The sequence below is a fragment of the Ursus arctos genome, unplaced genomic scaffold (assembly GCF_023065955.2).
Source record: "Ursus arctos isolate Adak ecotype North America unplaced genomic scaffold, UrsArc2.0 scaffold_42, whole genome shotgun sequence".
NCBI lineage: Eukaryota > Metazoa > Chordata > Mammalia > Carnivora > Ursidae > Ursus > Ursus arctos.
In genome coordinates, this window is record NW_026623059.1 from 296,039 (window position 1) to 311,764 (window position 15,726).

The following is a 15,726-nucleotide window of genomic DNA, read 5'->3' on the forward strand; positions in this document are numbered from 1 at the left end:
GTTGCATATAACACCCAGTGCACCATGCAATACATGCCCTCCTTACTACCCATCACCAGTCTATCCCATTCCCCCACCCCCTCCCCTCTGAAGCCCTCAGTTTGTTTCTCAGAGTCCATAGTCTCTCATGCTTCATTCCCCCTTCTGATTACCCCCCCCTTTCTTTATCCCTTTCTTCCCCTACCGATCTTCCTAGTTCTTATGTTCCATAGATGAGAGAAATCATATGGTAATTGTCTTTCTCTGCTTGACTTATTTCACTTAGCATTATCTCTTCCAGTGCCGTCCATGTTGCATCAAATGTTGAGAACTCGTTCTTTCTGACAGCTGGGTAATATTCCATTGTATATATGGACCACAGCTTCTTAATCCAGTCATCTGTTGAAGGGCATCTCGATTCCTTCCATGATTTAGCTATTGCGGATAATGCTGCTATGGACATTGGGGTGCATATGGCCCTTCTCTTCACTACGTCTGTATCTTTGGGGTAAATACCCAGTAGTGCAATGGCTGGGTCAGAGGGTAGCTCAATTTTTGACGTTTTAAGGGACCTCCACACTGTTTCCAGAGTGGCTACACCAACCTGCATTCCCACCAACAATGTAGGAGGGATCCCCTTTCTCCACATCCTCTCTAGCAATTGTTGTTTCTTCCCTTGTCAATTTTTGCCATTCTAACTGGTGTAAGGTGGTATCTCAGTGTGGTTTTGATTTGAAGTTCCCTGATGGCTAATGATTTTGAACATTTTTTCATGTGTCTGTTCGCCATTTGTATGTCCTCATTGGAAAAATGTCTGTTCATATCTTCTGCCGATTTAATGATTTGTTTATTTGTTTCTCACGTATTGAGTTTGAGAAGTTCTTTGTAGATCTTGGGTACCAGTCTTTTATCTGTCACATCATTTGCAAATATATTCTCCCATTCCGTGGGCTGCCTCTTAGTTTTTCTGACTGTTTCCTTGGCTGTGCAGAAGGTTTTATCTTGATGAAGTCCCACATGTTCATTTTATCTTTTGTTTCTCTTGCCTTTGGAGGTGTGTCATGAAAAAATTGGTTTGGCCGATGTCATAGAGGTTGCTGCCTATGTTCTCCTCTAGGATTTTGATGGATTCCTGTCTCACATCAAGGTCTTTCATCCATTTGGAGTTTATCTTTGTGTATGGTGTGAGAGAGTGGTCAAGTTTCATTCTTTTGCATGTAGCTGTCCAATTTTCCCAGCACCATGTATTGAGGAGACTGTCTTTTTTCCACTGGATATTTTTTTCTGCTTTATCAAAGATTAGTTGCCCAAAGAGCCGAGGGTCCATTTCTGGGTTCTCTATTCTGTTCCATTGGTCTATGTGTCTGTTTTGGTGCCAGTATCATGCTGTCTTTGTGATCATGGTTTTGTAGTACAGCTTGAAATCCAGCATTGTGATGCCCCAGCTTTGTTTTTCCTTTTCAACAGTTCCTTGGCAATTCAGGGCCTTTTCTGGTTCCATACAAATTTAAGGACTTTCTTCTTGAGCCTGATTTCTAGTTTCATATCATTGTGGTTGGACAAGATTTGAACGGAAGGTGAAGGGAGCATTCAGATTAAAGATTTGTTTCCTGGGGGGTTTTCTGAGGGCAGACCATGAGTTCCCTGGGGACAGAGGAAAGTTTTGTGAGATGGGGGAGTCAACCCTTGTTAGAATTACCAAGTACTACCATTCAGGCTGTGTACCACTGTTCACACCATAGTCCTGATTGTCTCGTACTTCATTAGAAATATTTTCTAGGAGGTGCTGGGGTAGCTTTCTCTAAAAGAAAGGTGCCATGTGAGTTCATGGCATGACCCCAGGTCAGGAGCCAGGATGTATGGTATTGTGGGGGATCAGAACGAGGCTTTCTGCTGGAAGTAACAGAAATGGGGCATGGTGAGCTTCATGACCATAGGCGAGGTCCTGAGTGACCAACTGGGTGTTGGTGCCTGTGGATCTGTCCCATCAGGTGCTGTGGAATTCAGGGACACCCTCCTGTCTATTGAGTTGTGTGGATACAGGTAGACATCAATATCTGGCCAGGCACGAGGGTCGCACTGGACATCCACCAGAGGGACAACGTGCAGGGGAGCCACTGCTTGTTTCCCATGAAAACTGCCCGGGGCCTCTGACCATGTTTCTTAGCAGCTACATGGAGAGAGGAGGGCGGTGGTGGTGCACACTTCCTAGGATTGTGGTTAGGACTAGTCTGGAGCCCACTGAAGTCAGCCACACCTGGCACAGAAGGCAACCAGTCAGTGTAGCTGTGGGCACTGTTCCCATGGCACTTTCGTGCTTGCTCCTATGCTGCTGCCTCCTCCTTTTCGTCATCTTCATGGTCTTGAGCCTCTACTCTTGCCCCATGGCCTCCGATGTATTGCCTTCCCTCCATCTCACCCACCTACTCTGTCTTGAGCAACCTGATGCCTGGGTAGCCTTCTCGAGAGGCAGCCCTGTCAATCGCCTGATGGAAATCTTCCATGGATCCCCTGTGAGCCAAGGATGTGCCCTGTCCTGGAGGGAGGCTGCAGGTCTCCATCAGGAGAGACATGATTCCCTTTCCAGCCTTCTCAGAATGGACCTCTCGGACGCAAAAGTAGGGTTAGGGGTAGAGCCTAGGAGCATGGGAGTTCTTATCCACTGGCTGTGTGGTGAATTTTCTGTGTGGGGGTGTTGATGGCATGGGTTAGGGTGAATGTCAATCACTGGGTATGTGGCCTGGGGGCCAGTGAATGTGGGGGTTTGTGGGGATTGACTCAGGTAGACATTCAGATTTCTCCTCGACATCCTTTCTGGAGTCCCATATGTTATGGTCTCCTTCTCTGTGTCCACCTGAGTCCTTTGGTATTACTAACTGATGCCCAGTCTCTGGGTTTTAGGTCCAGGACTCTGGGAATGGACTTCTCAGAACTGAAACTTGGGGTAAGGGTCAGGCTGAGGACCATGGGAGGTCTGATCTCCTGGTTGTATAGACACAATCCTGGATGCCTGAATTGAGGGCATGGTTTGAGGTGAGTGTCAGGCTCAGGGTTTTTGGCAAGTGGTGCAGTGAAAGTGGGGGGTCGATGGGATTGGCTCAGGTGTCCCTGAGTAGCTTCTGGAGCCCCAGAGGTGTGCTTTCTTTCTGTGTGGCATGCTGAGGCCTCAGATATTGCTCAGGTTTCCCCAATCCCTGTCTTTGGAACCAGGCCTCTGGGAGTGGACCTCTCAGAACGCACCTGTGGTTAGTGTCAGGGCCTAGGAGGATGGAAAGTGTGATCGATTGGCTCTGTGTCCCTCTCTGGGGCTGAGTGGAGAGAGTTGGTTGGGGTGAGTGTCAGTCTCTGGGTTTGGGGCAGGAGTCTGCTGAAAGTGGGGGTTCATTGGGATTGGCTCACACGGTCACTGAGTTTTCTCCTTCTCTACATCCTTTTTGGAGTCCCAAATGGCACAGGTTTCTTCTGTGCTGCAGGCTAAGTGTCTTGGCATTGCTCAGCAGTCCCTGTTCCCTGGCCTTTGGAGCCAGACATCTGGGAATGGACCTCTCAGATCACAACCTAGTGTTAGCGCTCGACCTAGGGGCATGGGTGTTGTGATCTGCCAGCCATGTTGACCTACTAGGGGGCTAAGTTGAGGATGTTGTTTCAGTTGAATGTCAGACACAGGAGTTGCGGGCAGGGTGCCTGTGAGAGTGGGGGGGCTCTCTGGGATTGGCTCAGGTGGGCATTGAGATTTCTCTTTTTCTGAATTCTTTCTGTAGATCCCAAATGGCATGGTTTCCTTCTGTGTGGCATGCTGATTCCTCAGGTATGGCTCAGGTTTCCCCGTTCCCTGTGTTTTTGGAGACAGGCCACTGGGAATGACCTCTGAGAACCCAACCTAGCATTTGGGTTAGGGCCTAGGATCATGGGAGCTTCAATCTACAGGCTTTGTGGTGATCATCCCGGGGGCCTGATTTGAGTTGGTGGGTTGTGGAGAATGTCAGGCCCAGTGTTTTGGCCTAGAGTCCCCTGAATATGGAAGTTCGCTGAGATTGACTCAGTGGGATAATCAGATTACTCTTGCTCCAAATAGTTTCTGGAGTCCCAGATGACACTCTCTCTTCTGTGTGGCATGCTGAGGCCTCAGGTATGGCTCAGGTTTCCCCAATCCCTATGTCTTTGGAGCCAGGCTTCTGGGAGTAGACCGCTCAGAGCCCAATCTATGGTTAGTGTTAGGGCCTAGAGGGTGGAAAGTGTGATTGACTGGCTCTCTTGCCCTCCTGGGTGCTGAGTGGAGAGTGTGGTTTTGGTCAGGGGTCTGCCTAAAGCGGGGTGGGGGGTCCACTGGGATTGGCTAAGGTGGGCATTCAGATTTCTCTTGCTCTAAATTCTTTCTGCAGGTCCCAAATGGCATGGTTTCCTTCTATGTGGCAGGCTGATTCCCCAGATATGGCTCAGTTTTCCCCAAACCTTGGGGGTTTGGAAATTGGCTCCTGGGAACGACCTCTGAGAACCCAACTCGCATTAGGGTTAGGGCCTAGGAGCATGGGTGTCTGATCTACTAGCTTTGTCCTTATGATCCCAGGGCCTATTTGAGTTGGTGCATTGTGGTGAATGTCAGGCTCAGGGTTTTGGTCGAAGGATCCCCTGAATGCGGGAGTTTGCTGGGATTGACTCAGTTTGACATGTTGATATCTCCCTCTCTGAATAGCTTCTGGAGTCCAAAGGCATGGTGCTAGGCCCTAACCTTTCCCCTAAGATGGGTTCTGAGATGTCTATTGCCAGAGTCCTGGCCCTAAAACCCAGAGACTGGGCATCAGTTAGCAATACCATAGGACTCAGGCTGACACGGAGAAGGAAACCATGCCACATGGGACTCCAGAACAGATGCAGAGGAGGAGAAATCTGAATGTCTACTTGAGTGAATCCCACAATTCCCCACATACACTGGCCCCCAAGCCACAAACCCAGTGCTTGACACTCGCTCCAACCCTTGCCATCAATTATGCCCCCCTCCCCCGGTAAATTCACCACACAGCCAGCAGATTGGAAATCCCATGCTCCTAGGCCCTACCTCAACCCTAATTTCTGTTCTGAGACGTCCATTCTGACATGCATGGCTCTAAAGCCCCAACGATTTCCAGAAGCCTAAACAGTACCAGAGGACTCACCCTGCCACACAGAAGGAATCTTTCAACGTGGGACTCCAGAAAGGAGTCAGAGCAGGAGAAATCTGAATGGCAACCTGAGCCAATCCCAGCGGACCCCACTTTCAGCGAACCTCTGACCCCAAACACTCAGACTGAAACTCACCCCGAACCACTCTCCACTCAGCCCCTGGGAGGGCCACAGCACCGGTCGATCACACTTTCCACCCTCTAGGCCCTACCCTAATCATAGATTGGGTTCTGAGCAGTCCACTCCCAGAAGCCTGGCTCCAAAGACATAGGAATTGGGGAAACATGAGGCATAAATGAGGCCTCAGCATGCCACACAGAAAGAAAGCGTGTCTTCGGGACTCCAGAATCTATTTGGTGCAGGAGAAATCTCCATGTCCCACTGAGTCAATCTCAGTGAACTCCCGCATTCAGGGGACCCTTGGACAAAAACCATGGGCCTGACATTCACCACAACCCACCTACTCAAATCGGGCCCCCAGGATGATAAGTACAAAGCCAGTAGATCGGACCTCCCATGCTCCTAGGTCCTAACCCTAACACTAGTTGTGTTCTCAGAGGTCTTTCCAGTGGCCTATCTCCAAAGGCCCAGGGAACGGGGAAACCTGAACCATACCTGAGGAATCAGCATGCCACACAGAAGGAAAGTGTGCCATTTGGGTCCTGCAGAATGATTTCAGAGCACGAGATATCTAAATGCCACCCGAGCCAATCCCATCGACACCCACTTTCACCACAGCACTTGCTGAAAACCCTGAGCCTGACACTCCTCAAACCATGCCCTCAAGCAGGCATCCAGGATTGTGTCTACGCAGCCGGCAGATCAGATCTCCCTTGGTCATAGGCCCTAGCACTAACCCTAATTTCGTTCTGAGAAGTCCATTCTGAGACGGCTGGAAAGGGAATCCTGGCTCTCCTGATGGGGACCTGCAGCCGCCTTCCAGGGCAGGGCATCATCCTTGCCTTCTCTCAAGTGAGGCTTGGATGGCTCTGTATTTTCCCGTCAGGACCGCCTTGCAGTGTCCCATAGGTTTTGGTCCGATGTGTTTTCATTCTCATCGGTTTCCATAAATTACTCAGGTTCTTCTGGAATTTCCTTGTTGACCCAAACATTCTCAATCAGGATGGTTCTTAATTTCCAAGTGTTTGAGTCTATCAGATGGATTTATTTTATTTTATTTTTTTAGGTTTTAGAAATTTTTATTTAAATTCAATTTAGTTTACGTAGTGTATTATTAGTTTCAGATGTAGAATTAGCGATTTATCAGTTGCATATAACACCCAGTGCACATTCCGTCAAGTGCCTCCTTAATGCCCATCATCCAGTTACACCATCTGCTCTTCCTCCCCTCCAGTCACCCCCAGTTGGAACACTGAGTTTTGAGTATAATTTCAGGATTTGGATGGGGGAATGCTCCTCTATAATTCTAGCTTTTTTTTTTTTCTCACAACGTTATCTCTTGTGATTCGTTTTTTAAAAACTAGTGTTCAGTTAGCTACCTAGAGTACATCATTAGTTTCTGATGTAGTTCTCAATGATTCACTAGTTGTGTATAATACCCAGTACTCATCACAACACGTGCCCTCCTTGATACACATCACACGGGTACCCCGTTTCCCCAACCCCTCCCCTCTGATACCCTGTTTGTTTCCTGGAGAAACAGATTGATTTCTGATATGATTTATGTGGGTCTTTTCTATTTTTTTTTTGATACAATTAGGCAGAGATTTCTCAATTTTATTGTTTTTTTTTTTTCTCAAAGAACCAGATCTTGGTATTTTTATCTGTTCTTAGTTTTTATATCGTCTATCTGCTGTAATCATTATTACTATTTCATTTCTTCATGATATTAGGCACCAGTCATTGTATTTTCTCCAGCTCCTTCAGGTGTAATGTTAGGTTGTTTATTTCACATTTTTCCTACTTCTTGAGGTCTTCCTGTATGCTTGTATTTCTGTCTTGGGACCAACTTTGCTGCAGAGAAATTAGGGTAGTGTGATAAAGGTTTTATACTCGTGTGTGTGCATGTGTGTGTGTGAGGATTGAAGACCCCACATCCACACAACACCAGGAAGGTGTCCACTGCTTTCCCATGGTGTCACTGACATTGATGCTGTGAGCATGGTTTACGACACTGACCCCCACCAAGACTCTTTCTTCTCTTGCTTTGCATTGTCGATGCCTCTGTAGCCTCATGTCCAGCACACGCTTAATGCTGCTTCTAGGATTTTTGCACGTTTAGCTGGGTGGTCCTGTGATGCACACTGAGTGCAGCTGGGATTCCTGTAAAGGTTCAGCTGATGAGCATCAGGATATTTGTAATTCATTGGTATTTAGGGACAGTAATAAACATTGTGAGTGACTCTGTTTTTTGTGGTTTCTACTATAGCAGTTTTGCCATTAGAAAAATTTCCCAAGTCAGAGAGTGAAGAGGTGAGCTCAGGATCATATGTGCAGAGGGGGTCCCTGGGAGAAACTGCTCTATATAGAGAAAGCCTCAGACCCTGACAGGAAACCTGCCCATAACCTCCATCTGCAGCTGCTCCTGGGGCTTAAGCACAGAATTGGTGACTAGTGTGCACCCCCTGCTGGTCCAGATCCCCTTCTACAGTGAGGTTTGTGTCTGGGCTCACACTGATGTCCCCTCACTGTGTCCTTGGCACAGTAATACACGGCCGTGTCGTCGGCTCTCAGGCTGTTCATCTGCAGATACAGCGTGTTCTTGCCGTTGTCTCTGGAGATGGTGAATTGGCCCTTCACGGAGTCTGCGTAGTATGTGCTACCACCACTATTAATGCATGCGACCCACTGCAGCCCCTTCCCTGGAGCCTGGCGGACCCAGCTCATGCCATAGCTACTGAAGGTGAATCCAGAGGCTGCACAGGAGAGTCTCAGGGACCCCCCAGGCTTCACCAGGTCTCCCCCAGACTCCACCAGCTGCACCTCACACTGGACACCTGCAGACAAAAGACAACCTGGTCAGGAAACTGTCACACACCCGCTGTTTGTCTCCCTCAGATCCATTCACACACTCCATGTCTCTTGTTCAGCATGAGTTACCTTTTAAAAGAGCAACAAGGAAAACCCAGCCGAGCACCAACTCCATGGTGAGCTCTCTGTGTTCTGTCCTGATACTGATTGGAACACCTGGAAACCCTGGGTCTGGGGCTCCTCTCCCAGCTGCAGAGTCAGGGTTGGGCTGTTTTAATCAGCGGAGGGAGGGCCCTATTTGCATGACCTCTGACTATATATTCAGCTTGGGATCTATGCTGACATAGAGGCCAGTAACCAGAACAGATGTGACTGCCTTTGTTTTGGTGGTGTTGACCACTTTTGAAAAAAAAATATGACTTTTCATTATATAACTTTCATGTATGTACATAGCCTCCTTGTGCGACTTCATTTGTACATACTCACACAAATCCTGCAGGATAGGTGTCAAGTTGTCCCATAATGAATCATAAACCTACACCTAGAATTTTAGAGGGTTTGTGAGGTGTCCAGGAACACATTCAGGGGTAGAATGAGCCCCAGTGTCCAAGGACGACCTCCTGCCCCTGAACACCGAGGACAGAGAGGGCAACCTCGTGACACATGTTGATCCCCTCGAGTAATGGGGACAGGATGATTTTACCTGCTCTAGAGTTACTTAAAGTAAGGAAAGTATCAGGGTTCGTGCAGGTGTATTTTCTAACATGTCAATATCTATATGTTCCTCCCGGGTCATCTCTGTGTTTATTAGTTTTGATGAGTGTACTGGACACAGGATGCACTGCACACAGGCAGAATGTGTCATGTGATAAACACTGGAGTCACAATCAGCATTATCCAGAGTCAGCAAACCACTTCTCACTAAATTTTCCTGTATTTTCCCTGGAATTCCTCCTCCTCCTTCCCTTTCTCACCCTGTCCCCACATACCTTGGCTATATCTCCTGTTACTTAAACTAGTTTTAATTTTGAGGGGTTTATAAATGTGCAATTATAGTGTATGTAATTTCATTTGTAGGACTTTTTTCTCTGCATAAATACTTGAGAATTCAGCCATGTTGCTGTCTGTAGCAAGAATCATGTATTTTAGTGTTTGGCAGCTTTCCTTAGAGTGAAATAGCAGAATTTTAGTTTTTAAGTGGTTGGTTGGGGTAAGAATTTTTTCCAGTGTCTGATATTATAATAAATTTGCTTCTCACTACAGATGTAGATATGGAGCTCAGAGAATGTATTTGTTTCATTGATCTGTTTTAGTGTTTTTCTGGTTTCTATTTGATTGGTTTCTCTTCTAATCTTTATTATTTCTCTTCTTCTCCTTGGTAGGTGTTATTTTCTGTTCTTTCTCCAGCTCCTTTAGGTGTACAGTTTGCTTGTCGATTTGAGGTTTTTCTCAATTTTTGAGAGAGGGTTGTATTGCAGTGTACTTCTTCCTTAGGACCACCTTTGTTGTTTCCTAAAGGTTTTGAACAGCTGTGTTTCCTTCTCCTTTGCTTCCATGATTTTGATTTTTAATAAGCAAAGATGATTTATCGATGAAATTTATATGATTACATTTTAATTTTACACTTGATTTCAGTCATTTCCTTTTGATTTTTTAATACTGTCCAACATTCAGGATTTGAGCTAAACATTTATTGTTTTAGTCATTTTCTCGCAGTAGCATGTGTACCTCTTTGCAATCTCCTCTCTGAATGCGTGTGCCATTATTAGTGGTCTGATTGCCATTCTCAAACATTTGTTTATTCAACGTTACCTGTGCTTAGGACATTTATTTTCTATTTCACGTTTTAAAAAATCAAAGGGACAATATGACAGGAAATTCATAAACATGACTTTCACAGAACTAAAATATCCCCAAAGAAATTTTATCCCACCTATGTTAGCCTCTGCCGTTCATTTAGTGCCTCAATCTTTCCTTATTCCTGAGTAGCATTTGGTCCGTAATCTTTTTTTTTCATAATACTATTTTTTATTACATTATGTTAGTCACCATTCAGTACATCCCTAGTTTTTGATGTAAACTTCCATGGTTCATTACTTGTGTATAACACCCAGTGCCCCATGCAATACGTGCCCTCCTTACTACCCATCACCAGCCTATCCCATTTCCCCAGCCCCCAATGTCATCAGTTTGTTTCCCAGAGTCCATATTTTAAATTCTTCTTTAAATTTCTTGTTCACTCATTCATTTTTTAGTAGGGTGCTTTTCACTTCCAAATTCCCTCTTGTGAATGATTTCACAGTGATTTACACGTTCAAAGCCTCGTGGTCTGAAAATATGCAGGGAATGATCGGAATCTCTTGGTATCTGTTGAGACCTGATTTGTGACCCAGGATGTGATCTATTCTGGAATAATGTCCGTGAGCACTCACGAACAATGAGTATTCTGTTGTGTTAGGATGGAATGCTGTGTATATGTGTGTGAGGTCCATCTGGTCCAATGTGTCATTCAAAGCTCTTGTTTCTTTGTTGATCTTCTGCTTAGATGATCTGTCCATTGCTGTGAGGGGGGTGTTGAAGTCCCCTGCTAGGAATATATGATTATCAATGTTTTTCTTTACTGTGGTAAAGGGATTTTGTGTTCTTGGTTACATGCAGGAGATGTGTATCATAGAAGGTGAAGTTATGACTGTGTTCTTTTCTTTATATTCAGAATGAGTGTGATTTACACAGATGCATATGGATGCCCAGGTTTACCAAAGGTTGATGTGTGATGGTTAACTCCCTCACTCTTCCTTCCTGCATGCATGATCTAAAACATTCCTGTCCTCCTGCTCTGGAGACAGTTACACATTCATGTCCCCAGGCTCCCCAGCCTGTGCTACTTCCATCATAGCTAATACATGAGACCCTCTGCAGCCCTTTCCCTGGAGCCTGCCAGGCCCCGTTCATCCAGGAACTACTGAGGGTGAATCCAGGGGCTGCATAGGATGGTCTTTGGGACCCCCCAGGCTTCACCAGGTCTCCCCCAGACTCTACCAGCTGCTCCTCACACTGGACACCTGCAGACACAAGACATCCTGGTCAGGAATCTGTGTCACATCCACTGTTTCTCTCACTCATATGCACTCACATATTCAGTGTCTCTTGTTCACCGTAAATTACCTTTTAAATAGTGTCCATGAAAACTCAGCCAAGCACAAAGTCAATGGTGAGTTTTCTGTGTTCTCTCCTGATCACTGAATGGGAACACCTGGGGATGCTGGGGCTGGAGCTTCTCTCCCATTGCTGGGGTCAGGGCTGGGCTGGTTCAATCAGTGGAGTGAGGGCCCTATTTGCATGTCCTCTGACTCTATAGCCAGCTTGGGATCTATGTTGACAGAGAAGGGCAGTGACCAGATCAGATGTGAATGCCTTTGATTTGGTGCTAGTGACATTTGGGAAACTCGGATTTTGATTATATGACTTTGCAGAATACACACTTGGGCTCGGTGTGATACATAGTTTTTACATATTCACACAAATCTTGGGGCCTAGTGTCATGTTACTGCATAAAGAGATATGAACCTATTCCCAGAAGTGCAGAGGGATTGTGAGGTGTCCAAGAGCAGCTCTGGGGTGAGAATGCGCCCAGGACGTGGACCTGAGCTCCACCCACAGGACCTGCTGCCTCCCTGAGCCACCTGCAGGACAGAGTGGGCAGGCTGATGAGGAATGTGGAACTCGTCCTGTGATGGGGACAGGATGATTGTTTCCGGACATTACCTGAAGTGCAGAGAGAATCAGGGTTTGTGCAGGTGTACTTTCAAGTCTCTAACATGTCACTATGTCTGCGTGGCTCCTGAGTCATCTGTGTGAGAATCTGTAACGGCTGTGATGCGTGTACTTGACACAGGATGCACTGCACACGTGCAGAGTGCCTGATATGGTCATCACTGCTGTTAGACTCAACATTATCACGTGAGAAAATAGATTCCTCTTACATCTTCCTGTTTCTCCTAGAATTCCTCCTTCCTGTCTTCTCTTCTTCACCCTGTTCCCACATAACTACTGATTTTTCTCTGTTACCGTAGACTAGCTTTAATTTTCTAGGATGTATAAATGTTTTATTATGATATATGTGCTTTTATTTTTACGGCTTAGTTTGCTCAGCATCAACCCTTGAGATCACATCCGTTTTGCTGTGTGTAGCAAAAATCACTATTAATTCCTGGCAGCATTCCAGACAATGAACACAGAGAATTTTATTTTTTTAAGCAGCTGTTTAGGATTGGGATCATTTCCAGTTTCTGGTATTTCAATCAAGTTGCTTCCTAGCCTGACTGAAGGTGTGAGTTCAGAGAATGTATTTTTTATATGGTCTCCACGGCAACAACTAACCTGGCGTAGATGTGGGGGAGTACCTTTGCATCGATGAGGGACTTTATTCAGCTTTGGGGGTTTTCCTATTATGTAGATATGCATGGAACTCAATTTCACACATGGGAATTCGTATTTATTCATTTATTTACTCAATTCCCTCATCATGTAATGTTTACAGTTACTGTTTGTGTTAGGTTAGGGTTAGATTTAGGGGTTAGGGTTAGGGTCTAAGGACTAGGGCTTAGGACATGTGCCTGGTATCCTGCAGTTCAGAGACCTCCCCAGAGAGTAAATCTCAACATTGACTGGGATGAGAATAGCCTGGCAGCCATCTGCTGAGCTGAGGCAAGAAGGGTATTTGGGCATCTAAATACTTGTTTTTAGAAATGTTGATTTTGGGGCGTCTGGGTGGCTCAGTCATTAAGCATCTGTCTTCAGCTCAGGGCGTGATCCCGTTGTCCTGGGACGGAGCTCCAGATCAGACTCCCTGCTCCACTGGGAGGCTGCTTCTTCCTCTCCCACTCCCCCTGCTTGTGTTCCCTCTCTCGCTGGCTGTGTTTCTCTCTGTCAAATAAATGAATAAATGAAATCATTATCAAAATAGAAATGTCTGAGTCTGTTCCAGCTGCTGTAACACTGTACACAGACTGGGTGGTTTTAAACAACAGACACTCATTTCTCACAGTCCTGGAGTCTGGAAAACTCAGGACAAGGTGTAGGCAGATGTGACGTCTGAAGAGCACCCTCATCCTGGGCTGTCCATTGCCTGTCAGCTCACATGGGGTCAGGGGGCAGGGAGCTTTCTCAGTTATGGTGTGTAAGGGCACTACTCCCATCATGAGGCTGCACCCTCCTGACCTAATTGCCTCCCTAAGGCCCAACTCCTCGTCCCATCACATTGTCGTTAGGTTTCTTTGTGAGGATGGTGGAGGTCACGCACATTGAGCTGAAGTCAACAACTGAGGATCAATGAGTGATTCCCTGCAGATGAAAGGCCCCTCCCCTCTAGCTCCTCAAAGTGAGGATTCTCATGGATCCAGTAGAATCTTCTGGTCTCTTTGCGTGCACACGGTGAACACAGAACCTTCAGAACCAGCGGGTGACCTTGGGGAGTGGACAGCTTCCACTGCAGACACCCGGCAAGACCTCAGTCCACTTCTAATAGCTTCCTTATTAGTATTGTCAGCTTATATGTCATCATTCTCATTTCTAGGGACTCAGGTGGTCTTCACCTATTTGATCAGTTCTCTTCCTTTTCACTTATTTTTCTAGTTGCATGGAATTAGGCATGAGACTTTATCTTCTGATGATTCATTACTACACCAGAAGCCCCTTGCTCTGTCTTCTCCTGCACCACATATGGGACATCGGGTAGGAAAGCCGAGATTCTGTGCCTTTGATGTTCTAGATCCCTTGGGACTTTTCCAGCACTGAGCCACGAGAAAATCCCTGATGTCATGTCCTTTCCTGGTTTTATTAAAGCATTTCTGACACGCTGTGTGACATTCCCTGAGATCGATAAGCATTGTGTATTCTCCCAAGTGTGTGTTGTATCATCTCATTCACCAACTGTATCAAGCTTGGTGGGGGTCCCTCTGCTTCTGGATGATGTCAGCTACCTAGATGCTGTGAGCATGGTGTCCACACAACACCCCCACACTAGGGCCCTTCTCCTCTGGCTGTGGCTTCATGATGCTTCTGTGCCTGATGTCCAGCATAAACTTTATTTTACTGGCTCGTCGATCGTACACTGGTTTGTGTGGTGTTGTGTTGTTGAGTCCTGCTGAAACTTTTACAGACTTGGCAGACTGACATCAGAATGTCTGTATATAATTGTCATTTAGGGAAAAGCTGAAGCCATGTAAGTGACGTTCTGCCTTTTGTGCATGGAAGTATAGTTTTCTCCTGTTACAACCAACTTTTGTATTCACAGATGTAAGAGTAAGACGATATCATTATTCGAGAGAGGCCCCTGGGGAAACTGTTTTATGGAGAGGATGCCCCACACGGTGACAGGAGACGAGCACTTACTCTCCACCTGCACCTGCTGCTGGTGTGGAAAGTGTATTTGTGGGTCTTGAGTGCCACACGCTGATCTGAGTGTGACCTTGTCTCCTGAGTGCCCCTGACTCTTGAGCACCCCCTGGTGACCTGAGCTCCCCCTGGTGACCTGCGATCTCCCTGGTGACCTGAACTCCCCCAGGTGTCCTGAGAGCCCCCTGGTGTCCTGAGCTCTCCCTGGTGGATTCTGAGGGCCCCTGCTGTCCTGCCCCTACTGTGTCCCTGCAGGAAGGTTTGTGTCTGGGCTCACACTGATGTCTCCTCTGTGTGCCTCTTCCACAGTACTACACGGCCCTGTCCTCGGTGGTCACAGAGCTCCGCTGCAGGGAGACCTGGTTTTGGGACGAGTCAGCAGTGATGGAGATGCGGCCCTGGAAAGTCGGGTTGTAGCTTGTGCTACCTGTCCAGTACCCCATCCACTCCAGTGCTCTCCCAGGGCGCTGGCGGATCCAGTTCCAATAGTAACTGCTGGTGACAGAGCCCCCAGAGACAACACAGTTGAGAGAGAGGGTCTGTGAGGGCTTCACCAGTCCTGGGCCTGACTCCTGAAGTGTAAGTTGAGACAGGACACCTAGGGACAAAGAGAGTCATGGTGAGTCGGTCCCATCCCACAGAAAGCCCCCCGTCTATCCCAGAGTGTCCAGACCCTTACCCAGGGGAGCTGCCAGAAGGCAGAGGAGGGACCACAGCATCTGCATGGCTGTCTGCAGGATGGAGACCCAGCACGCTGGCCTCTGCCTGTGATGCCGATTTCTTCTGGGAGCACCCAGGTGATTTGCATGTGGGTCCCCGCAGAGACGGGGAAGCATTAAAAGATCCTGAGCCCTGGTGACAGTCACTAGTTCTTGGTGTCCCCATGGTGGGTGGTGTGAAGACCCACTGAGTCTGTTCCTAGTGATCTAGGCTGAGTTCTGCCTGAACTGTTCTCCAGCCCCAGTTACTTGAGTGGGTTTGTGCTGGAGTTGATGAAGATTTGGAAACCTCACGAAGGTTCTCTTGTGTTCTCTCGTGGGGCTGTTTGACTGTGGGCTGCAATTTTAACCTTCAGATTCACCTGTTCACATACCTGGAGGATGAGGCAGTAGTCCAAGGTCCAGACCGTGATTGCTTGCGTTCTTAGGGTCATTCTTTCCTTCTAATCAGATATGGGGTCCTGGATGATGGCCTACGTCTCCATCTACAAAAGGGTGTGTCAGGAACTATATGCAAGGATTTACCTAAAGAAACAAGCTC

General features: G+C 47.0%; 2 gene segments (V, D, J or C); both read right to left on the reverse strand.

The window, feature by feature from the left end:
* Positions 1-491: 491 nt before the first annotated feature.
* On the reverse strand, positions 492-8,245 carry LOC113250188 (immunoglobulin heavy variable 3-23-like; the record flags this gene model as incomplete). The annotated part of the segment is given in 3 exon segments: positions 492-510; positions 7,775-8,114; positions 8,200-8,245. Coding segments are annotated over 3 exon segments (405 nt in total), but the record flags the coding sequence as incomplete, so codon positions are not given.
* Positions 8,246-14,777: 6,532 nt separating this feature from the next.
* On the reverse strand, positions 14,778-15,205 carry LOC125281451 (immunoglobulin heavy variable 4-61-like). The segment is given in 2 exon segments: positions 14,778-15,064; positions 15,146-15,205. Coding segments are annotated over 2 exon segments (333 nt in total).
* Between the last annotated feature and the right edge of the window lie 521 nt (positions 15,206-15,726).